Below are 24,414 nucleotides of genomic sequence, written 5' to 3'. Positions count from 1 at the left end.
CATTGCATGTGGTTTTATTCGTTCACACAAGAAGCATGTCAAATGGTAATATCGGTGCCCAGAAAGATTGCTAAAAAAGACTTAGTACACCCGTGACACACGTTTCGTACAATGTAGACACTCAAGTGTCAAGAATAAACCCGGTCTAAGGTAGAAACTTAATTTAAAATATCCATGTGTTCTAAGAGTGTACTTCTGATCGGTATGTTTGGAAGAGAAGAATCTCGTATGTAGCAATCGTCCCAAGCATCTGCAAGCAAAGAAGGTTCTATATAATGCAGTTGAATTGAGAATTTTCGATCTATTAGTCAGAGAGACACAAAAGTGAATTCATTAGAGCACTTCGGAGAAGGTCTGGCCCGGAAGAAGAATAGAAACGCAAGTCAGAAATGCACGCAGTGGATGAGATCTAGCCACTGCGTACATTCATCATAGAAAATGTGATTTCTGACTCACATTCATGTTCATGCTCTTCCAGGCCACAGCTCTTCTGGAATACTATACATTCCCGACATTAAGATTTCTTCACCCCAAATGACTGTTAAGGTTTTTTTCTCCTTTTTTCTTGTGCATATAGCTTCACTGCAAATCCAAGTGTAGGACAGGTCGACACTTTAAGGCGTAGACCAGTTTGTCCTACGCTTGCAAGTGTCGACCAGCTATGTCCGACGCTTTGAAGTGTCGACCACACTCTGTCCGACGCTTGCATGTGTAGGACACTGTTTGTCCTACGGCAAATTACACTGAGTTTCCTATTGTGGCCCCACACTTCAGCCGTCGGACATGCTGTGGTCGACACTTGCAGGCGTCGGACACTGAGTGGTCGACACTTCAAAGCGTCGGACACAAGTGGTCGACACTTGCAAGCGTAGGACAAACTGGTCTACGCTTTAAAGTGTCGACCTGTCCTACACTTGGATTTGCAGTGTTTACACGGAATTGAGCATGCACGTCGCGCAGCGATAAAAGTTTTACACTTCGTCCGCGCATATGATTTCACTTGAAGATCTTGCAGTCTCGGAAATTGCTTCCAAGGATTTCCATAGGAACGGAGCGTACGAGCTCTGGCACGCTTCAAGAAAGGGGCAATGTAACGCTTTAGTTTTGCCAGTGTGAAATACAAGAATAAGTGCTGACAAACGGACAAGGTGCTGCCCAACAATGCACATTTCCACGCTTAGCTACGCACGATTTTGTGTACCTCGCAATACCAACGCACGTTCAAATCCGTGCCAAGCTATGCACAAAAAAGTACAAAGTTATCTGTCAGGAAAGAAGCATGTTCAAATGAGCCACACATCGTCTGCACCGCGAGATGACCGGCATTCGGGTCGGTCCTCACTCACCCTGAGTATGAAAGATCGGTTGATCGTGAAGAGGCCCAGGCCAGTCAAGGTGACGTCGTCGGAGATCACTTGGGTCAAGAACCGTTGAGTCTGTTGGAGAGAATAAATTACGTGGTAATAGTCCAGGCAAAATCGTTTTCGGGCTAGACAATGTTGAAGAACGAAAGTTACATAGTGGAGCTTGATTGTTTCGCTCGACCGGACCTTGTAACATATCAAACAACCCCATGTGTAAGTGTGAGGAATTTAGACTCCGGGTGTTCGTTTCGCCAAGAACTCTATATGCTACGGGTAATATCCGATTTTTTGGGAGTGTCGAAATTACCCGGGTAATGTCCAACAGATCGGAGACTACCCAGAGGGCACTGCGGGTAATGTCCGTCCGTCAAAATCTACCCGGCGTGACTGGACATTACCCAAGGGTGACTGGGTAATGTCGGACCGTCACAGTAAGGCAAAAAATCAATTGTGGCTCACGAATCAATCACGGGCCAATTTTTGTGACGGGCCGCTACATACACTGCTAATCCAAGTGTGGGACAGGCATGCACTACTTAACGTGGGACAAAGCCGTGTCCCACGCTTGGAAGCGTGGGGCAGTTTGTCCCACGTCAGTGCATGCCTGTCCCACACTTGGATTTGCAGTGTATCCATGAATTGATTTCAATTGCGGTATGGGTCTTCCCTGAACCTTCCTAATAGAATAATCTTAACTTCCAGAGTAGATCCAGGACAATCCTAACTTCAAGAGCAGATCCAAGACAATCCTAACTGTTACTGTCAATTCAGAAGAGGTCTCTTCTCAAAGTCCGTAACGCCAACATATTTTATAAAATTATTTGCCGATACCAATACGCGGACATTAATTTTAGAGGTGCCGAGATTCACTGATTTGCAGTGAAGATAGTTCATAACACTTAAAGGTACCGATGCAGTTAAGATAGTTCTAAATAAGCACTGACAGTTAGGATTGCCTTGGATCTGTTCTGACAGTAAGGATTGTCTTGGATCTGCTCTAATAATAGACCATTCTAGTCGTCACCGACTGAAGAACAAGAAGAATCACAAAACCGGAAATGGCGCCGGCAACTTAACCTCACTCACCCGTCCGACTACATCATTTAAAAAGTTTTTCGATTCGACACTCTTTCAAAACTAATTTAGCTTGTGTCAAATACTTTTTGGCAAAGAAAAGAAATATATTTGTTAGCATTATTCCTTTAAACCAGGATCACTCCCTACTCCCGATCTACTCTATTTCCGGTTATTTGATTCTTCTTGTTGTTCAGTCGACGACGACTAGAATAGTCTCTTAGGATTATTCCACATATTAGGACGCGTCGATAAGAGGCTCACATCGCTTTGGGCAACGGCGGAAAACATCGGCTAGACCAGCAAGTGAAGAAAATGTAAGTTTAGTCAGTGTAGGTTTGGTTAGATCGTCAGAAGTGCAATTGTTATGTCTAGGAACAGCAACGTGACTCAAGAGGCACAGACAATTTTCCCGCCTCTGTGCGAAAACTGCATTTAGAAGCAGAATGCCTGAAGCCAATTATTCACTAACAGATGCACAGTCGCTGCCAGGTAGATCTGATCGACATGCAGTCAAAACCGTACGGCGAGTACCGGTACCGGCGGTACCGGCACATCATGGTGTACGACCATTTGACAAAATTTTGTGTCTAAAGAGCCATAAAAGAAGGAAGCTGCGAAAGTCGAGGGACACGTGCTGGACATTATTTGTCTCCTCGGGACGCCGTGTATCCTGAAATCTGATAACGGCCGGGAATTCTCAAATTCCGTCATGAATGCCCTCCGTGGCATGTGAAGACTCTGAAGATAGTCCACGGTTCTCCGCGGCACAGCCAATCGCAGGGATCTGCATAAGGGAACAACCAGGACGTGGGGTGTGTGTGTGAGATCCTGTGCGTGCTTTGCTTCAAAGGCAAGCAAATAAGCAAGGAGCGTGAGTCTGTCCACAAGAACATCCGCGCAGAGCTACAATGAAGGGAAGAACCGAATGGTCTATCACCTGGCCCCAACCCACGAAAATATCACCGAGGCCATCCTCCTCTTTGTTGGCCTGTGCGGCATCTGCCTTAACAAAAAGAAGTTCAGAAGAGGGGAATTACAGTAAAGCCCATCATCTTCAAGGAAATGAATGACCGGTGGTAGGTGGACTTGATCGACTGGCAGACATCTCCAAACGGTGACTACAAATTTATCATGCCAGTCCAAGACCACCTGACTAAGTTCACCTGGCTGCGGCCGCTGACCCACAAGCACAGTGACGAGGTTGGATGGAACCTCCTTAGTATCATGCTGTGCTTTGGTGCCCCACGCATCTTTCAATCGGATAGTGGGCGGAAGTTCTGCAGCGAGATCATCAACTCGCTCAAGGAAACATGGCCAGAGCTGAAGTTAGTGCACGGTAAGAGAAAATCAGGCAATCCAATGCCAATAATGCCATATTGACATTATTTTGTTAAATTAATAACTGACTAATTTCGTTGCAGGAACTCCCAGACATTCACAAAGCCAGGGGAGCGTCGAAAGAGCCAACCGCGATGTCCAGGACATGCTCACTGCTTGGATGCGTCAGCACGGCACCAGGGAGTGGGGACTGGACTCGGTGGCCAACCAGAAGAACAGAGCCGTGCACCAGAGCACCGGCGTGCCGCCCTACCAGGCCATGTTCGGGCAGCCCATGAGGGTGGGCATTGCTGTACTGTGAATAGTAATTGTGTTACAGCAAACAAGCAGTTGTTCTGTATATAGTGTAATCAGATGTCTTCCTGTAATTGTGGACAGAATAAAATGTTAGTCTTGGTTCAGCTTCGAACATGGCTTGATCTCTGAACTCCAGTTGCCCCGAGTTGTCCAGAAACGACACTCACAGTTTTAGTAGAACTATGAAGCTCTAGTCTACATCGGGCATCACCTCCACAATGCCTTCCTCCGTGGTGCCGAACATGGAGACGGAGGAGGAACGGGAAGCAATTCCTGCGACCTGCGAGGCATAAGGTCTGCGCCTCTAAGAGCTTCTCCGCCTCAGCAAACGTCTCCAAGCGTCTCTCCGCTGCAGACCTTTGTCCAGGCTACGCCTCCACGACCAGGTACTGAAACGCGCTGTGCAAACGCAAGTACGAAAGGTACAATCCGACGGAAACTCAGAAAAACATTCATGCAGGCCCTTCCACAAATTCTTTCGGGCGCATTGGGCACCGGACACCGCGAGCACCATGGCTCTAGGGGAAATAACTCCAGCCAAATTTGTCCACCGAAATTCATCAATCATGTAAACTTCACTGAAATTCATTAAAATTTATCGAAATTCCACTAAAATTCTTCGAAATTCAACTGAAATTCATCGAAATTCGACTGAAATTCATTGCATTTGTACGCCGAAATTCACAGTGATTTCCCCTTGTCAACATTTTGGCGATTCACTTGTCTGTGTTGCCAGCTCTACCGGCAAGTCTATGTCTTGCGTCACATGAAACACTAATTTCGACACAACGTCACGTGGGGCCATCTGGCCTAGGAACACTTTATGCCTGTGCGCATGCTTGGAAAAGAGACAACTTTCTGAGGCACATTTCGTCCTGTTACAAGAATGGAGAGGAATCCGGGCACGCACTCACTTGCCGCAAGGCGTTCACTGATTGCCGAAAAATTAAGAGGCATTTTTTTTAAGAAGTCCGATCGTGGAACACGACCGATGCCGATTTCCTCCATTTTTTGGTCAAATGTAGTCCTTGTGGGTCTAAGAAAGGCCACTAATTTTTGGGGCCGAAATATGCACCGTTCAGATTCTATGGGCAATTTTCGTTTTCTCTGACAACTTTTCACATAATATGGCCAAAATTGAAAAATCACCTTTCTGAGGCCTCTATGCACTCGATTGAGCTCAAAATGTGATATCTTATGTAAAATCACGCGAGGAACACGAACCCGGTGCCCGTTTGTTGATAGAAAACCCCAAACAGATGTTATGACTTTTTTTTCAGGTTTTGTAGTGGTTTTTACTTTTCTTGGGGTTTTGGTGTTCGGCATCGATTTTCGCCAATCCGATGAGTGGATTTTAAAGAAAAAGGGGCCAATCTATAAACTACGAGATAAAAGTTTGTGTACGCCGCGTGAAAAGCAGTGTCGCTGCAAAAATTGAAAAACCGTCATTTCTGGGTAGTTTTAGATCAGATAAGCCACCTTTCGCGTGACCGTCTCCGCCCCATATTCAGTCTAAATATTGTCCTAAGTGATGTCAGAGTTGGTGTGAAATTTCACCGCTGTAGCTCAAGTAGTTTGGAAAGGGCAGCTTTCTAAATTTTGCAATCACGAAAGGCATTTACTTTAAGGGGAGGTTCTGGTAAAAATGCTATTTTCTCCTAAATGGGCCCACTGTAAAAATTTTTTAAAAAATTTTAAATTTCTTATCAAGTATTTTTTAAAAATTTTTCTTTGGGGGAGGCACATTCTATGCCCTGAATCCAGTCGCAGACCCTTTTTTCCTCCCATTTAGGCTATAATTTTAAAAAATCTTCTTGCGCATTCTATTTTGTCGAAAAAGGGTTTGGGCTTAGACATTTTTCACTTCTTCGATTCATTTTTTAAAAATGCCGGCATGCCCATCTCAAAATGTCAATTGCATTTTTATCGCAAGCTTTCTAACCAAGCATTTCACAAAAATTGATCAAAAATGTACAAAATAGAAAAATTTTAGGGATTTTCAGCTTAAAAAGCTAAAAATTAAAAATATAATGGAAGTTTTGAGCTATGCATGCCGGAATCTTTTGAAAATGATCGAAGAAGTGAAAAATGTCAAGGTAAACCTTTTACGAAAAAATAGTATGCGCAAGGAGATTTTTTAAGATACACCCCAAAATAGGCTCAAAAAGACTCTTCGACCGGGTTTACAGCCTGGCATGTGCCTTAAAAAGTCAAATTTTAGTCTCCCCAATGAAAATTTTATATTCCGACAAATTATGACTGTAGGATCCATTTGGAAAAAGGCAGATTTTCACCAGAACCTCCCCCTTTAAATAGAATTGGGGGTAAATGTGAAGAACTCTGAAGTTGGAAAAAAGGCCATTTTTATGTGGTTTGCACGAAAACGTAGTTTTAGAGTACACCTAGGGTCTTCGTACCGGCAAAATCGAATTCCTTGTCCAAAAATTTCGCTTAGAGAACTTTGACGCACTCATCCATCTCATTTATTACCCGATCTGTGACAAGTCTTCACATTTACCGCAATTCTACTTAAAGTAAAAGCCTTACGTGATTGCAAAACTTTAGAAAGCTGCCATTTTTAAACTACTTGAGCTACAGCGGTGAAATTTCACACCAACCTGACATCACTTGGGGCAATATTTAGACTGAATATGGGGCGGGAGGTCACGCGAAAGGTGGCTTATCTGATCTAAAACTCCCCGAAATGACGGTTTTTCAATTTTTGCAGCGACACTGCTTTTCACGCGGCGTACACAAACTTTTTATCTCGTAGTATGATAGATTGGTCCTTTATCTATAAAATCCACTCATCGGATTGGCGAAAATCGATGCCGAACACCATAACCCCAAGAAAAGTAAAAACCACTACAAAAACCCGAAAAAAAAGTCATAAAATCTGTTTGGGTTGTCCTATCAACAAACGGACACCGGATTCGTGTTCCTCGTGTGATTTTACATAAGATACCACATTTTGAGCTCAATCGAGTGCATAGAGGCCTCAGAAAGGTGATTTTTCAATTTTGGCCATATTATGTGAAAAGTTGTCAGAGAAAACGAAAATTGCCCATAGAATCTGAACGGTGCATATTTCGGCCCCAAAAATTTGTGGCCTTTCTTAGACCCACAAGGACTACCTTTGACCAAAAAATGGAGGAAATCGGCATCGGTCGTGTTCCACGATCGGACTTCTTAAAAAAAATGCCTCTAAGCAGCTCTGTGTGTGTGTTCTGTTCACGCAAGTGTGGATGAGGGAGCCTCATGACGCCAAAAACCGGCGTCTCCACAGACACAGTGGTTGCAGCAGATAGCTGAGGGAGCAGACCTCTCACTGTTGTCAGTATTGTGTAGCGTTTCGGGTGGCGGTAGGTCCCTGCTGAAGGGAGGTGCTCGGGGTGCAAGGTCGATCAGGAGTGATTGTAGGTCTGGCATAAGCGTCCGCGCTGTCGGGCAGCTGGTGACCGTCTGCGGAGGGCCCCTGTGATTGTTGGCGGGAGCCCCTGGTCCCGACAATCGTAACCGCGAGAGAGATCCAACAATGGCACTGGCAATATGCGGCCCGAACAGCTTCGGCTGTCTCCGGAAGTGCCAGAAGATCCCTATAATCGGCTCTTACAACCATGGAGAATACACGGGAAGGATTCTATTCTCCATGCTGATAGCACAGTTTTTCCATAAATGTGACGTCACATTCGTTAGAAAGGGGTGAACTGAGTAGTGTCACGTTTGAATATATTATGTCACATTCACTCTACAAACTCAAGTGTGTACATAGTACACTCCATCTGGATTCAACATGCATGTACACTCCGCGACCTGGTGCATACATGGCATGTTCACTCAAGATTAGCGTGTACTTGGCAAGTACACGCCAGGTGGCGCATACCTGCAGGTACACTGCTGCCCGGTCTAGCCCGCAAAGAAAAGAATAGGAAGCTTCAGCAACAGTGTGCCTGAAGGTATACGCCACCTGGCGTGTACCTGCCAAGTGCACTCCAACCTGGAGTGTACATGCCAGGTATGTTCCAGATTGGAGTGTACATGGCAGGTATGCTCCAGGTTGGAGTGTACATGGCAGGTATGCTCCAGGTTGGAATGTCATGCCAGGTATGCTCCAGGCTGGAGTGTACATTGCAGGTATGCTCCAGGTTGGAGTGCACATGCATGTTGACTCCAGGTGGAGTGTACAATGTACACACTTGAGTTTGTAGAGTGCATTTGAATGTTGATCCATGTTGAAATGGAAACGACATCCTCGTAACCTACGCAGGAAGGTTGTCGTATTCAAACGAACGTAACGCCATTCACACAGTCACGAACGTGACGACGAAACGGTGTAACAACGGATTAAATACTCGATTTGTACCAAAAAGTACACTGCAAATCCAAATGGGGGACAAGTCGACACTTGTTGGTGAAGACCAGTTTGACCTACGCTTGCAAGTGTTAACCAGATGTGTCCGACGCTTAGAAGTGTCGACCACACAGTGTCACGCCCCTGCAAGTGTCGACCGCAGCATGTCCGACGGCTCGAAGTGTGGGGCCACAACATGAAACAACTTGTAGTTTGCCGTAGGGCAAACAGTTCGAAAACATTTCGAAAAATTTCCAACACTCTTAATGTCTTACAATGGAATTTGACCTGTGTTATTCGTGTGTTACAGTGGATTCAGCGCAATCATTATACGAAGCAATTCTTCGTGATACGAATCTCTGTAGCTTTTTCATTGTAAGACACGAAGGAAACCCCAAAGGGAAATAACTCTAGCCAAATTTGTACACCAAAATTCATCAAACATTTAAAATTCACTGAAATTCGCGAAAATTCATCTAAATTTGATTGAAATTCGACTGAAATTCATTGGATTTGTATACCAAAATTCACAGTGATTTGCCCGTGGGGAAACCTTGGTAATACGAAGAAACACTATCTTCATATTATGGGAATTTTCTTCTCAAGACAGTTAGAGTGAAGATTCGGGAAGGGATGCTCTACCTCCGCGGTGTACTGATTCGATGGCACGGAGTACAGCGCTCTCTTCAGAGCCCTGCTCTCCTCGGGAATGCTGGACGCTGCGAACATGACGGCCCCGGAGCGCACGACGACGAATAGGAGCGAAAAGCAGTAGTACATCCGGCGAAGGACACAAGGCGCGCCGAAAGGAGGGCTGGAAATCAAAATAAGAAAAAATTTAACTAAAAGGAGACTCCGGCGCGTCCCGTTTGACCCGGTTTCTCTACGTTATCACCCCTCCTGCAGTCAATCCGCCAATCAGTTCATTCCCGACGACATTATGATAATTAAACATTGTGAAGTATAGTCCAAAGACTCGTGCAAATTTCAAGAACATCATCTAATTGAATCCAGCGTTATTTGCCGTGATGCCTGACGGCCGGTCAAAGTGATCGCGCACTGTTTATGGGCGAACTCCCAGTTTCCAGGAGAAGAAAGGGGGTGGGGAATTTTACTCGAGATATTCCAAGCGACGAATTATTTCAAGGAATGGTTTTCCTTATCTGTGAGACTCTGATTTACTGCGATTTTTCATCCTTATGGATTTGAGCGAAGGAAGAACTGTCTATTCTGTTATTCTTGTTAACACCTTCCGGTACGAGAACCATCGAATTCGGCCCGAAGGTGTTAAATAAAGTTCGCTCCTTGTAAGGTTTCCCTTTCTTGCCTCTCAAGAAATGTCTTAATTCCCGTCCCCCGACACACCACGAGCACTGGTAAAAATAAAGCGTAACTCTATGCTTGAGTCAAGCATAAAGTTACGCTTAAAGAAGTCATGCTTGAAATGAAGCATACTCTGGAAATTCCCCCACCCTTGCGAAAAGGAAAATACATGGAAAATATGTGTCAATATATGACTCCATATATGTTTCATGCATTGCCAATATAATTGTATCTTGCTCAATATATTGCAAATTATCTTGCGCAATACGTGGTTTAAATATGGGGCTATATCTTGGTGCCCGTTAATATATGATGCATATATTTCCCCATATAATATTATCTTCGCGAAATGTATGTTTCAATATCTGACACGGTGCCCGTCGTGGGATGGGGCAGGGTAAGGAGGGCAGACTTTTCAAGTAACTTTTCTTAAAATCTTGGCACTCGATGTTGAAAGGCGGCTATATTTCTCAACATGATTTTATGTTGTAAAATATATTGACGCCATATATTGAGCAGGGGCAAGGTTCTTTTCTATGCGTTTAAGTCTCCAAATTTTTTTGAGAAATCCTGTTTAACAAGTTAACTGGAACAGTTAGGAAATTTTAAACGTCTTTTTTGAGTGTAGCACAAAAAGTTCGTCTAAGCGACCACGTTAGGATCACGATTGTATGTCCTCGCATGGCGAGGTTACATTCTTTGATAATAGTAAAGGAAGTCTCTGAGTCGTCAGACTCCATGGTGTAATCGCACTATATATTGCCTACATATAGAGCAATGTATGAAATGTATATATTTGCCACATATTTTTTTATATCGGAAAAGTATCTTGCTAAATTATTTTTTCCACATATGTCGTCTATACACGTTGGGCCATATATTTTGTCCATATAGTGCCCATATATTTTCCATTTGGAAGGGGCATGCATTTATGGGGGAATCTTTGCCGATGAGCCTGTTACGTTTGATTTCAAGCGTAACCTGATTACGCTTGAAAACAGAGGGTAATAATACGCTTTAGTTTTACCAGTGTAGTATCCCGGCTGAGCTGATGAAGCAGGTGTGGATCCCAAGGAAAGGACCCCCCCCCCTCCCGGCACAAAATAGGCAGGCGGCGAAGCCTCATTTAAAGTCGACAAAAGTCGCACCTTGCTCCAGTTGCCCGGCACCGGAACACGGCAATCCTTGCGACATTCCCTGGCCCCTTCATCCGCTTCTGGATCGGCCCTTGATAACGTACCTGACGGCGTGCTGCAGCTGTATACAAATGCTGAAGAAATTATTGAGGCAGGACAGGAGCACTTGCACGCTGACGTGCTGGTCCACCTCGCGCGTCAGCTCACTCAGGTCGTGGAACCTTTCACGGGCTGATTTCCAGTACGCCGAGTCCTCCATTAACACACAAATGCACAGAGTTGTAGTTTTTAAACCACTCTTCCTCTTCTTCTTGCTTGTTACTACGACGCAGGCATAGTATAACACGTGTGAGTGGAAGTGTGTGATCCCCTGTAATAGGGAACTCCAATGAATCTTGTAACAGAAGAAACAGAACAAAAACAGCTTCTGCGCAACGTCTATGCATGCGCAGATGCTGTATTTAGGGATTACTTTTGTTCTTTTTATTCCGTTTCGAGCACTCTAAATGTCTTACAATGAAATTTGACCTATGTTATTCGTATGTTACAGTGAATTCAGCGCAAGCATAACACGAAGCAATATTCCTTCGTAATACGAATCTTTTTAGCTTTTTCATTATAAGATACAAAGAAAAACCTTCGTAATACGAAGGAAAACCACCTTCGTATTATGCTTGCGCCATTTCCTTCGTAATATGGGAAATTTCTTCGTAAGACATTTAGAGTGAGATTCATTAGAGCACCCTATAGAGTCTCTCACCTTAAAACAGTTTACCGCAAGTATTTTGCGCTGATGCTTGAAACGTCGGACAATGACCATGCTGACAATCATAATGAACAGGTCGTTGTAGTTGAGCACGAAGTTTGTGACCGCAGAGCTGAACTCGGCAGCGAAGAGCACTGCTGGATTGTAAGACACTGCCGTGGCGATCTGGAGGTCAGGCGAGGCGAAGTAGTTGGTGAGCACAACGCATACACTCTAAATGTAGGGTGCCCAGAAACTGGGTGCCTTTGTCGCCCGCCCCACTTTTTAGGGTGCCAAATGTCGCCCAGTTTCTGGGCACCTTTGTGGCCCAGTCTCGGGGTTGACAAATCATACAATAACTGGCTCTCTCCCATGATAGAGCATGTACAGGTGTCTAGTTCCTGGGCGACTAAGGTGCCCAGATTCTGGGCACCTTAGGCACCCTGAGCGCTGCTGAGCTATCGGTGAAGGCAGGTTACTTAATTGTTTGTCCACCCCCTGACTAGGCGAGAAAGGTGCCCAGAAACTGGTCGACATTTGGCACCCTAAAAAGTGGGGCAGGCGACAAAGGCGCCCAGTTTCTGGGCACTCCGGCATTAGAGTGTACATCTCACACATTGAAATTTGGGCACGCAAGAAAAGTCGCGTCATCTTGCGTTGCACTGCGAGAAAAAAGTACAGAAAAAGTACGGAACATGTCAACTCAACAATTTGCCGAAATTGCCTGGACCGTCCGTACCTGCCGCTACGGAACTTCTGTACTATTTTTCCGTGTCCGATTACATGAGTTCTTAAGGGACAAGTACGGACGTTACCTACTTCCGTACTATAGCTAGCTGTCTGTGCATTTTCCGTTCAAAAATACGGAATTTTTTGCAGTGTAATGTACTTTATGTTTGCTGCTATTTGAATCGCTCCTGTGCTTTGTGCAGCGGTGCCTGGGTCACAATGCTCATGTTTGAGTCAGAGCATCCATCCTTAACGTCTTTCTTCGATAGAAATAGGTGGTTGGACCTAAGCCTTAAAATTTTGTTGAAATAGAAAGGTTACTCGCAGAAGAATGTTAAACTGGCTTGGTATGACCTCGCCATTTCAAGAAACTAGTCGCGTTGCAATCGTCTTTCGTTCATAGCATTAGAGTTCCTTACTACGCAAATAAATGTTCCCGTCGGCTCTAAATCAGTATTGGATTGGCCCCACAGACACCTCTAGATCGCTTGCACATTTCCCCCCAGACAACACTTACGTGGTTAAAAAGGCCGTAGTAGTGGTCTGCTAGAATGTCGCTGAAGGAGTCGTACTCGTCGAGGTCACGGCTCAGGGGAAACGTGAACTGTTGCAGTAAGACTTCCACTGTGAACCAATAAGACATTGTCTACATTCCTCTGTTCAGTCCAAAGCGATGCCACATTCGCTCAGAGCTTTCAGCGGCATACGGATAGGATACTCCAACGAAGCTCTGGGAATGACAGCAAAAACGAGAGAAATGACAGTTTCTGTACGAAATGTACGCGGCCGATGAGGTCAAGAGCTCATCCGCAGCTTATGTTTCTCATAGAGACTGTCCTCTCCAAATCACGTATTTTGTAGTTTTCCTTCCGGGCCAGAGCTCTTTTAGAGCACCCCATCTGCGTGCTTGCATTTTCATTTCAAGTGTGAACTCATCTCAAAAGAAATGCCATTTTACTGTCTATTGGCGCCATGAAAACACAGGATTAGACACGGTTGAAATAATTAGTTGTAATTTTCATAATATCAGCTGGCATAATTTTCAGAAGCAATTATAAATAAACTCACGTATAATTGATCCATGAGGCGGAAAAAGGGGATAACTCAATTTTCATCCAGGAGAGACAAAAAAAACTGCTTGCTGGTTTAACGTAATCCAATCAGATGAATGACGCAATTAGATTTTTGTCAAGAAAACCTAAGAATTAACTGAAAATTTTCAAAAGTGTGGCATCACTCTGTAGGCGGTTTCTGTGATTGAAATCTTTACGTTGGAATGGACTACGGAACCATGTTTACTTAGTTCTCCCAAACAAGGCGGAATTTGGAGAAAATTCAAGTGGAGCTGAGGTCTGCGTAGAGTCTGTCTGTGATTGGAGTTACCTCTTTTTTCCAAGAAACGATGGGGAGTTAAGTTGCGTTGATTCTTTTCACATAAGATTCATAAAGATACAAGTTCAGTTATCTCCTTTTGCTATTTTGTGCAATGGAGTTATGTGGACTTCGGCTGAGTTACCTCCTCTTTCCGATAAAATTCAGACCTAAACAAGGGTCAACTTTTCCTGTTATTATAGATTTCCCGTGTGTATCGAGGGTGCTTATGAGGAAAATGGAGTCCATTTTGACATCCGATCAAACAAACCCTGTAACTCTACAGCACATGCGTGGAATGTCGGAAATGGCACAGCATCGCGAAGCCTGTCACGACCACGACAAGCCACCACGGTCTGGCGCACACCTACCTTGTGTTATTTATACACGGGAAAAACTGTTCCTGGTTTTCCCAGGAACTCCCTGGAAATCGCCTATGCCCTCACCTTTGGCTTCCTGGGAAAACCCGGTTCCGTTTATACCGTGTACACCATGCGTGCCAGTGTCAAGAAGACGGTTGAGACTCTATAAAAGGGTCCACCAGGTACCGCTCCGGCCGGCTCTGGCTGGGGTTTTCTGGTCAGAGCGTCTAAACCGTTCAATTTAGAGGGGTATAGTAAGCGAGCCGATTGTAGGTCTCTGTGCAAGGAACAATCGGCTCGCTTACTATACCCCTCCAAATTGAACGGTTTAGACGCTGTGAACAGAAAACCTCAGCCTGAGCCGGCCGGAGCGGTCGGGTTCTTTTGGCTTACGCCATGGGCCGCATACGTACGGAAGCCAAGTGCGAGGGTCGCCATTGTCATCAAAACGACGCGCCTGCGGAGGCTGAGGGAAGGCGCAATCCCAGCCGGTTCCAGCGACCCTTGCCGGTGCTCTATTCTCAGGAAGCAGACAACAAACTTCCTCCACCTGGACGCCAGTCGAATGTACGTGACGAACATGAGCAGGCCCAGCACAGTGAAACCGATTCTCGCTGCAATACAATACACTGTCGTCAGATCAATGGGCAATACACGGTTTTAGGATTTTAAAAAGCTACTAACACGACAAACAAGAAGTAAAGAAAAAAAGTTTAAAGGATGGTGCGAAATATCAATGAATTGATATTAAATAAATGACTCGTTCTTTACACATTTTTTTTTGTGAATGAAGGATGTCTAGTGGTTATCAAAAGTGGCCAGGTGGTTAAATAATTGTTAAGCTCGAAATGAAAGTACGTTCAAACTCTACCGCCATTACAGTAGTTCGTTTGAAATCCGCGTGGTGGCGCCACGGGTCGCCGATGTTAGCGGCAGGCCGTCCAAAGGAAGGTTGAAAAACTGCAGATATTTTAAACGTTTGTTTGCTTAGAGAGATAATCCTCAAATGAGAAATGTTAAACAAAGCACAGGGAGGTGGATTTTTGCTATGGCACATGCCAATTCGATATGAATCACGAAAAAACGAAGTGTCATAACCTCTCATTACTAGACACCAGCCAGTTTTAATAAACATTTTCAATCTTCATTTGCTCAAAAACTTTCATAGTGAAATGAAAAATACTTCATTTACGCCTTAAAGAGGAGGCTTTGATCTTTCAAATGAGTACATTACATATGGTTTTCCTTGTGTGCATAGCGAGTTGAATCATGTAGCTAACAAAAACCGATTTTGAGCACAATACTCGTTCTCCACTGAAATTCGAAGGGTGAGACATCTCACCAATTTTCGGCGATACAAAACGTATCACCGAAAAAATGGTCGTACACGCATGTATCACCGAAAAAATGGTCGTACACGCATGTATCACCGAAAAAAGGGTAGTACAGAAATGTATCACCGAAAAAACGGTGAGACATGAGCGAGATTGGCCCTTGTTTTCCTGGGGAAGTATCACCCTTTTTTCGGTGATACATTTGTGTACGACCTTTTTTTCGGTGATACATGCGTGTACGACCATTTTTTCGATGATACATGCGTGTACGACTATTTTTTCGGTGATACATTTTAGTATCACCATTTTTTCGGTGAGACAGTTATGTCTCATCCCTCAGAGAGTGAGATGTATCACTATTTGATTTTCAGTGTCTTCACATTAACCTAAATTTTGAAATGAGGGTGTAAAGAACGAGTAAAAAAGCCAATTGTTGCTTTCCCTAGACGAAAGAGATCGTCTGGGTTTTCAGAGGAGAACATGTCGTTGAGTAATGCGCGCTGGATTACTTTCATAAATGTTAAAAAATATTTAAAAAAACAAACATTTAACGTGTTGTGATAAAACTCTACTCAGTTTGAACGTTGGGCCCGGTGTAAACACTGTACTAAGAAACCCAATAAATGAGGTATTTTGCGATAGTGAAGGGAAAGAAGAAGGTGCGGCGGTGGGGGTAGCACATATCAAACCCTCATTTGTTTAGGCAGTGCTTCTGCTTGCGGGGCGGGGGTGGGTGGGGGACATCATGGCCGCCAAACAAATGAGGGCTTGTGATGTTCTACCCTCACCGCCGCATCTTCTTCTTTCTCTTCTTCACTATCGGAAAATACCTCATTGTCGTAGGTACTTCTAAACAAAAGGTAACCGAATAGGCACCTTTGAAATATTCACAATATGATTGGTATTTCACAAAGGTTCCTCGTAAATCTATAACTAACGTCCATTCACAAAAATTCCTTCCCCAATATTTATTTTCTGGGGTGTCCTTATCAAGTCCAAGTCCGAAACGTCCACTGCGTCCATTCTGCTGCGTGGAGTTTCCAAGATTTAGGTAAGCAGCTAGTCTCACTTGAGACAACCGTGTCGAAAAACGTCATGTAGCCCACGAAGACGCAGTACAGGTACACGATGATGCGAAACGCCACCGCAGCAGTCACGCCCACCGAGAAGACGACGTGCAGCGAAAGCCACCGGAATCTGCAACACATGTGTCAGTGTTGCCAAATCAAGGTCACAGTTACCAGCAATTGATGGAGCACACTGCAAGAAAAAGTGTGGATAGTACAACAAAAGTACAACAGGGATTGTAGAAAGTACAACGAGCTCTGGACTGCACAGCACTCCCCATGCCGGTTCCATTGTACTTTGAACAACAATTGTTGTACTTGAAAAGTTCACTAAATTCCTGATAAAAAATTTCCCAAAATTTGTTTACTTTTGTTGTGGTTATTTCCTGCAGTGCACTGGCGTCACAGAAACAGATGTTTTAAGGAATTTTAAAAATCTCCAACATGTCGGATTTGCCGCCCCTAAAGAAGGCGACCTCTTGTAAAAATCAAAATAATGTAATTCATCCCGTGAAATGAGAATGTACCACACATTTAATGGTCCGATATCTACGTACAAGTGAGTCAAGCATGATCCAAAACTTCGAAATTAGCCGAATTTGAAAGGAAGTGTGCCCCTGGAAGAAAGCCAAATAGCACTGACAATACACTTAAGGGAGGGTGGGGCACCATGACCACTGGGGCACCATGACCACCCCCCTCGCTCTCGGGAACTACTTTGCCGACGGCAACCGGTCGACCGGACTTTCGAGAGAATAGAATTCTAACAATTTTCAGCCAGAGCCCTACCTTCTAGATTCAAGGGTACGACCATAGCACCCCGCCGAAATTTTTGTTACAGTGTTTTGGCTAAATTGGGCGTTTTTCAAATCTGAGATATTTTTTCTCACTCTCACATTTGAGGAGGTAAGTTCGATGTCTTAGGTTTTTCTCAAAATGTCGGCTCTCCGGCAAAATATCCAACATCACATTTAATTGTAAGTGGCTTTTTTCTTGCTCGGGGAGCCTTAGAGTCGTAAACTGCATTGTGGGGAGCCATGACCACTTTTTAGTGGGGCACCATGACCATACATATTTGAGTGTATATTCCTCTAATTATTGACTTTTTTCCCGTGCTTACTTTGTTCTTTTAAGCAGCACTAAAAATCAGTTTTTCCTTAGTAACCGCATGTTGTTCGTTCTCATCATAGTGGTCATGTTCATTACAATGACTAAATTGTCATCAACTATTGCCTGTTTTCGAAGTCAATTGCGTATTGCCCGAGGGACGTTCAGGCGGTCCGCCTTCGGACTTCGCCGTCGGCGCGGCCGCGCGCCCTGCACCTAGGGTGCCTCGTCTTACGCCGAAACACATCGGGAGGGAGGTCGGTCGGTCGGGCGTCGAGATATCGAATCATCTCCCCCCACTCCCCTCCGCGCCGATGAGAGCTGAGCCCACGCGCATAGCATGCAGCACTTTTTTAACCTCTTTGATTGACTTGTTTGGCCAATTCGACGACGAGGCCTCTCGGACTTAGATATATGTTGTTTGCCGTGTTTGCCTCTCTCTGAACCGTAATGGAGGCTATGGGTAAGTCTAACATTTTTAATTTCTTATGCTTTGAGTACATTGGCAACTTTGTTAACCGATGTATTCAGTTTAAAAATACGCAGCGCACGCACTGTTGCAGTTGGGTTCTAAGGGGTTACACTGTTAAAAAAAGTGCTGTAAATTAACAGCACTTTTGCTGTTAAGTTTGATAGCAGCACGACTTGTTTTATTACAAGCATGTTGTAGCCCTCGGTGCTGTTTTCTGACAGTTCGATTGTAATAAAACAATACTTCTTTGGAGTCTTCGACGATGTCTTCCCAACATTTTTGTTGATTTCATCGTGCTGTTATTAAACAAGACCCTTGTAACCTGACAACAATATATGTTTTAAGATTGCAAAAGGCTGTTTCTAAACATGAAACCTGTTCAACGACAACTCAACTATTTTGAATAACGATTTCATTGTTGTTACTTGACAAGGAAATTGTTATGAAACGAAAGTGCTGTTTCTGGATGGGTTTCCTGTTCAGACACAAAACAATACTGCTGTTTTTTAACAGCATTACTGTAGGTGATTGTCTTGTAATATTACAGTGGATTTTTAACAGTGTATGTCAAAAGGGCCTCAGCCAGAACTACAACCAGAACCAAGAGCAGAGTTGATATTATGTCAGTCCTGTCGTGTCAATCGTGAGTTAGTGCTCTCCTAACTGAACTCACTGTTTACCGTCTTCTCACTGTGCTTTCTTTAGACATTCTGACCTTTGAAAAAAGGAGGATCCCACTATTGCACCAAATTTGCAACCTAAACCATTATGAAGCGCAACCAAGGGAAAACCAAAAGTATAGCCATTGTTGGTGATAGCCACTCACGAATGATAGGTAAACTTATGGAAGAAGACCCAAACAACGGCAACTTGGAAATCCTTTCATGGACCCAATATGGAGCATCCACAAAACAAATTGCAGAGAATATTAATTCAGTTACTGCACACCTGGAGCCAATGGACAATCTAGTAGTAATGTCTGGATCAAATGACATAAAAGGGAAAGAAGATGGATCATGCACCATTAACATTAGTAGAATGGCTAGAAGGAATATACTATCTCAGGCAAGAAGAACCAAGGTGACTATCCTCTCTGTACCATACAGGTACGACAAGAAGGGAGCCAATCCGATGATCAAGGTGTTCAACGAGCAACTCGAAAGTGTTTATAAGGAGGAAGCTGAAAAACTGGATGTATACAATGTAAAATATCTGGATGTTAATGAATTCCTCACAGAAGAACACTACGATAGAGACAAATTCCATCTAAATACAGAGGGAAAAAGGCTCCTAGCTACTGAAGTTGGAAACATAATCTGGGACTTCAACAATGAGAAGGACTTGGATTTCTGAAAAAACCGACGAAGCGGACTGTAAAATGCCGCACAGAAGCCTGCTATACAAAGGAGAAAAAAGAATCTTGTGTTAGGGGAAAATCTGGTGATCAACATAGAACAAGTGTCAAGGAAGTGAATAGTGGTTTAAGAGTGCACCAAAATGTAAGATTTATGCAGCACAAGAAGAATATAATTGAAACATTAATTGATGAACAAAGCAAGCGACCTGGATTTCTAAAATCTATGACGAAAAGGACTGTAAAAAGTCAGCAAGATCTGAGGAGAAAACCTATGAAAGTGAGAAGAAATAACAAAGACTGTAGGGGACCAGGGGGTGGAAACGGGGCTGATTTGGCGGGCCTTGGCTGCGGCGATGCGTGCACGGCCGTTTTTGCCGTTTTCACCACTTTACCGCGTTAGTTGGTAAACCACTTTCCAGCTGAAGTAGTCGTCTTAACGACAAAACCTCAACGCGTACTTAAAGAGTAAGGTTGAAGGATCAGCAAATAAGCTCCTTGGGCCGAATTGATACTTACAAAATGAGATATTCACATTTTTGTAACTTGTTTACATTTTTTTCGGCGTTTTCAGGCCAGAATCGCCGCGCCCGAACGCGGATGAGCCATTTAAAACAAGTTAAAAACATGTCCATGACTCGTCCTGTGGGTTTCAAATCTTCAAAACGGGCTTATTTTCTCGAAGAGACAACATTACTCTAGAAGTACACGTGCAGGATTTGTGCATAAGATGTCTACTTTAGCTAGAAAGTGGGTTTCTAGGAACCACAAAAAAACAACAAACAACGGCCGTGCACGCATCGCCGCAGCAATGGCCCGCCAAATCAGCGCCGTTTCCACCCCCTGAGGGGACCGATAGTGGTACACCAAAATGTAAGGTTTGCTCAGTTTTAAAAAAAAATGTGATTGAAGTTTTGGTAGACGATCATCAACCGGATGTTCTAGTGACTACTGAGGTGGCGTTATATAAAGAAGAAATACTGAATGTAAGATATGGAAATCTGAAATATGCGGCTAGCTATTGTAGAGGTAGTAAATCGAATAGAGGGGGAGGAGTAGGTATTTTCATTAAAGATAACTTTGAGTATAAAGAAGTGAATCTAGATGATCTAACAAGACAAAATGTAATTGAAATGTGTGGCGTTGAAACAAAAAGAAGAAATGGGAGGTCCAGTGTAATTCTTGGTATTTATAGGCCGCCAAACGTAAACAACATCACAGAATTTCTTGAAATACTGGTGGATTGGTATATCTTACTGATATAAATAAGGATATTATAATAGTGGGTGATATTAACATTGATATACTAAAACAGACAAAAGCGGCGTCTGAACTTATGGAACTTAACTTACCAAGAATTAGCTTGAGCTATTACTCGCAAAATGTGAGAGGCTGTGTGTACAGTTTGGCCCGAGGCCTAGGTTTGGAAACTGTCGAGGCCCGGGCTGGGTGGAGTATATTATAGGGGAGCTTGTGGAGGCCCTCCTGGCGCTCCGCGTCTCCGTTCCACTGTCTCGGATCGACGGCGTGCCCTCCGTCATCGCCCCACTGCAGAAAATAACCGCTACAAAAGTACACAAATTTCTGGCAAATTTTTTATCAGGAATTTTGTGTACTTTTCAAGTACAACAATTGTTGTACAAAGTACAATGGAACCGGCATGACGAGTGCTGTGCAGTCCAGGGCTCGTTGTGGTTTGTACAATTCTCGTTGTACTTTCTACAGTCCCTGTTGTACTTTTATTGTACAGTTTTTGTTGTACTTTTGTTGTACTATCCACACTTTTTCTTGCAGTGCCGGGCAGCATCAGACTCCTGGACCCGCCCCTCCATGTAGCGACCGAGACCCCACACGGTCACAACATGTCCCGTTGTGGTCCCGCCAACATAGGGTCTGCTCACGTCGGTCTAGGATCCGCGCAAATACCCTATTACTCACTTGCATCCTGAATTGGTGGGGGCTGGAAGTACGCCTATGTAGTGGCCCACGATCAGAAGGTGTCTGACAACACTGAGGAAGGAGTCCGGGTGTCGCTTGGAGTACAGCAGCTCTTCGTCGCACAGGCCGTCCGCAGCTACGCCATTGGTGTGCTTCCGACCAGCAACTGGGGCAAGTGCGCGCATGTCAAACACTGTAAACAATATATTGTGAATTTACGACGGAACATTAAGAGGATTGCTGGGAATGTCGAAAGGTGTACCGTGAATGTTTCTCTCCTAAAGGACTTATTGTAAATCAACGGAAGTTGGTCGTAAATTTACGTTAGTTCATTGAAAATTTACGAAGGCAAATCGTAAATTTAAGAAGTTTGTTGAAAATTACGAAGGGCTTTCGTAAATAGAGCATTCTAGTCACCGCCGAACAAATTACAAACCCGGGAGCCGGGCAGAAAGGGAGTAGGTGGCGAGCCAGGTTGAAGGGAGAAATGCAAACAAATATTTTTGTTTCCTTAGGCAAAAAGTATCTGGAACTGACAAAAGTGTTCTAGGAGAAGACACGTTTCGAATAACTCTCATACTAATCCACTCGTATATGTCTGCGAGGTTATGTTGCCAGCGTCAGAACCGGTTTGGTTCTTCCTCCTGTTCTTCGATCGGCGACGTCTAGAATTCTCTATTAACAACAGAGGAACTGGTGGGATTTTATTCTAAATTTCATTTTGCCGAAATACTTTATTTATTAGACCTATTAATTTCGAAGGTTCTTTGAAAAGTTATGAAGATGCTTGGTAAATTTCCACAGTACATCTAAAATGTACGGAGGTAAGTTACTTCTGAAATGTTTGTTAAAATTTGTACACGACACTCGCTTAAATTGGCAATATACCGCTTTACGGAACAAATTGGCCGGCAGAGTGATGAACATCAACTCCAATGGAAAACCCTGGTCGAATTTCAAGTCCACATGAAAAATACATAGACTGAGTGCTATCGAAGGGCAATAAGTCATTCCAAACATGAGAGAAGAGCGCCATGGAGTCTGAGCTTTCCCGGGCCGGGACGCCTCTTGGCCGAGGTTTACACCAAATTGCATCAAATTGATTCTTCGCACATCGTTTCGGACTGCCTCAGGAGATAGAGGAATGTTTTTTACGTGCCAAATCTGTCCACATTTATAGACGTTCCTTCCTTGAGCCCATGGGGTCTTATCAGAATGCATTTTCTCGTATTTATTCTCTGGATGAACCAACCAGTGTAGGCGTTCAGGTCAGCGTGAAACACAGATCGTTTTTCGAAGTATCATCTACGTCTTGGGGATCGACTTACATCTAGACACTCGCCGGATGGTGAAACAGCTTGTGATTGGCCGCGGCCGTGGTTTAACGGGCATCATTTTCTTGATCATGCCGGTGAAGATTTCTGTCCCTGATTTCAAAGAGATCGTCTTGAATCTTCTTAAATTCCCTTCCTCGCGGCGAGTGGGCACTATGAATAATGTGAAAAAGTTATGTTCCCAGTTAAGAAGATGCTCCTTCTTGTGTGATTAGTAATTTTTAGTAGAACCCAGAGTGAAGACGACGAGCATTAACTGGAAACGCATGCCAAATGATCCAGGAAGCAGAAGAAGGGAATAACTTGACTTATCTCTAAATTGGGTTGAATTATTGTGCCCTGGAATAGATCGCATCATTGCACCTAATTATTAAATTTCTAGCAGTTAAGAAGAAAATCCACTTCGATAAAAGATATAACTCGACGCCTTTTACAGTCTCGGTTAGGCGGAATACGAAAACAACTCAACCAAAGACAATTTCAATCTGATAAAAAAAAAATTCGGAAGGAGGTAACTCAGCTTGTGTTAAATGAATACATGTTGTAAAAAGAATCAAGTCAACTTAAGCCCCTTCATTTTAAGAACTTAAAAGGAAAAAAGAGCTGAGTCCAAAAAATTCACCAGGCACTATTATTATATTCTGTTGTCCAAAAAGTACTAGGCTAGTAATGTCAACTCTTCTAAATTCCTCCCAAGTTGTCCTCGTGCATCAAAAATTTCCAAGTCCATGGATTCTGGGAAGTAAATCATCATAAACAGGAAACGATACATTCACTACATTTCCAAGTTGAAGTGAGGTTACCGGTGACAAGTTTCATGCCAGGCCTCACTCTATTTTTAAAGAGTAAGATGAAATTTGCCACATAATTTACGAACCGAATTCCTTATTCCTTCGAACCCTATTGGTCCGTAACACATGGAGAGACTGAAATAGCTTCGAGCTGAAGTGTGCGGTACCATTTCTGTTTGATGTGGGGGGTTACCTTGGGCGAAACGACAAAGGTTTACGAGTTTGTCGCCCAGAAACAAAAAGTGTAGGCATAACTAAGAATAGAGAGAGTTCACACACAAATATCAACAAGAAAATTAATTGTAACTTATGTTTCTAAAAAAAAACTTAACCTGCTCCGAACCGTTCCCACGGAAGACGAGCTACTAATGATTCGCAAGTCGGACGGCTGGTCGAACTGGAGGCAACGCAAGCCAGTAACGCACCTCGCAAACGTCTGACTGTCTTCTGCTCTACTCATCATCAGCGCTGTTGGATGTCAACAAACCGGAGCGTGTGCAAACTCGCTTCAGTAAACGTGTCGGGCAAATCACGACGTGCGGCAACATCCGCGTGGCAGGCACGCGGACTCGGACGCGTATGATCGATCATTGTCTGCCGGTGAAACAAAGCGCCTTATCCTGTTATAGAACGGAAGTAACGTAGAAATGAGGAAAACAGCGGTTTTTAGTTTTTTTTAAGAATATTTCCCCCTATGGTTGCCGCTGGGGTCTTAGAAAATCCACCGGCGTGACTTCGTGCCGCTGCAGGGGCGTAAATTTAATGTCACGCAGAAAAACGGCATGGCACAAAAGTCATGCCAAAAATCATGAAGTAGGACTATTTGTTACTGGAGTGGTGTCTGGTCGGCGCGGGCTGAAGATCACTGCGCCGGGACTAGGTGTCGTCTGCTCGGTGCTGGTCGGCTGCTGGCTGAGAGCAGCG

General features: G+C 44.0%; 1 protein-coding gene across 1 annotated transcript; it reads right to left on the bottom strand.

The window, feature by feature from the left end:
• Positions 1-4: 4 nt before the first annotated feature.
• Positions 5-23,182, bottom strand: LOC117646169 (gustatory receptor for sugar taste 64f-like). Its single transcript, XM_034386942.1, has 10 exons — positions 22,694-23,182; positions 21,366-21,558; positions 16,497-16,624; positions 14,507-14,707; positions 12,878-12,984; positions 11,647-11,817; positions 10,991-11,139; positions 9,070-9,241; positions 1,347-1,436; positions 5-250 (listed from the first exon to the last, which is right to left on the bottom strand). Exons 1-10 carry the CDS (start codon positions 22,770-22,772, stop codon positions 182-184), a joined length of 1,359 nt encoding a protein of 452 aa, XP_034242833.1. The 5' UTR covers positions 22,773-23,182; the 3' UTR covers positions 5-181.
• Positions 23,183-24,414: the final 1,232 nt, after the last annotated feature.

This window comes from Thrips palmi, unplaced genomic scaffold (assembly GCF_012932325.1).
Source record: "Thrips palmi isolate BJ-2018 unplaced genomic scaffold, TpBJ-2018v1 HiC_scaffold_19, whole genome shotgun sequence".
In the NCBI taxonomy this organism is placed as follows: Eukaryota; Metazoa; Arthropoda; class Insecta; order Thysanoptera; family Thripidae; genus Thrips; species Thrips palmi.
This window is presented reverse-complemented; position numbering and strand designations above follow the sequence as displayed.

Coding starts and splice junctions, on each gene's coding strand:
- LOC117646169 (XM_034386942.1), bottom strand. CDS start 22,772: ATGATCAAGAAAATGATGCCCGTTAAACCACGGCCGCGGCCAATCACA. Junction 16,625..21,365: donor CCCACCAATTCAGGATGCAA/GTGAGTAATAGG, acceptor CATGTGTTGCAG/ATTCCGGTGGCTTTCGCTGC. Junction 251..1,346: donor ACCGATCTTTCATACTCAGG/GTGAGTGAGGAC, acceptor CTTTGCTTGCAG/ATGCTTGGGACGATTGCTAC.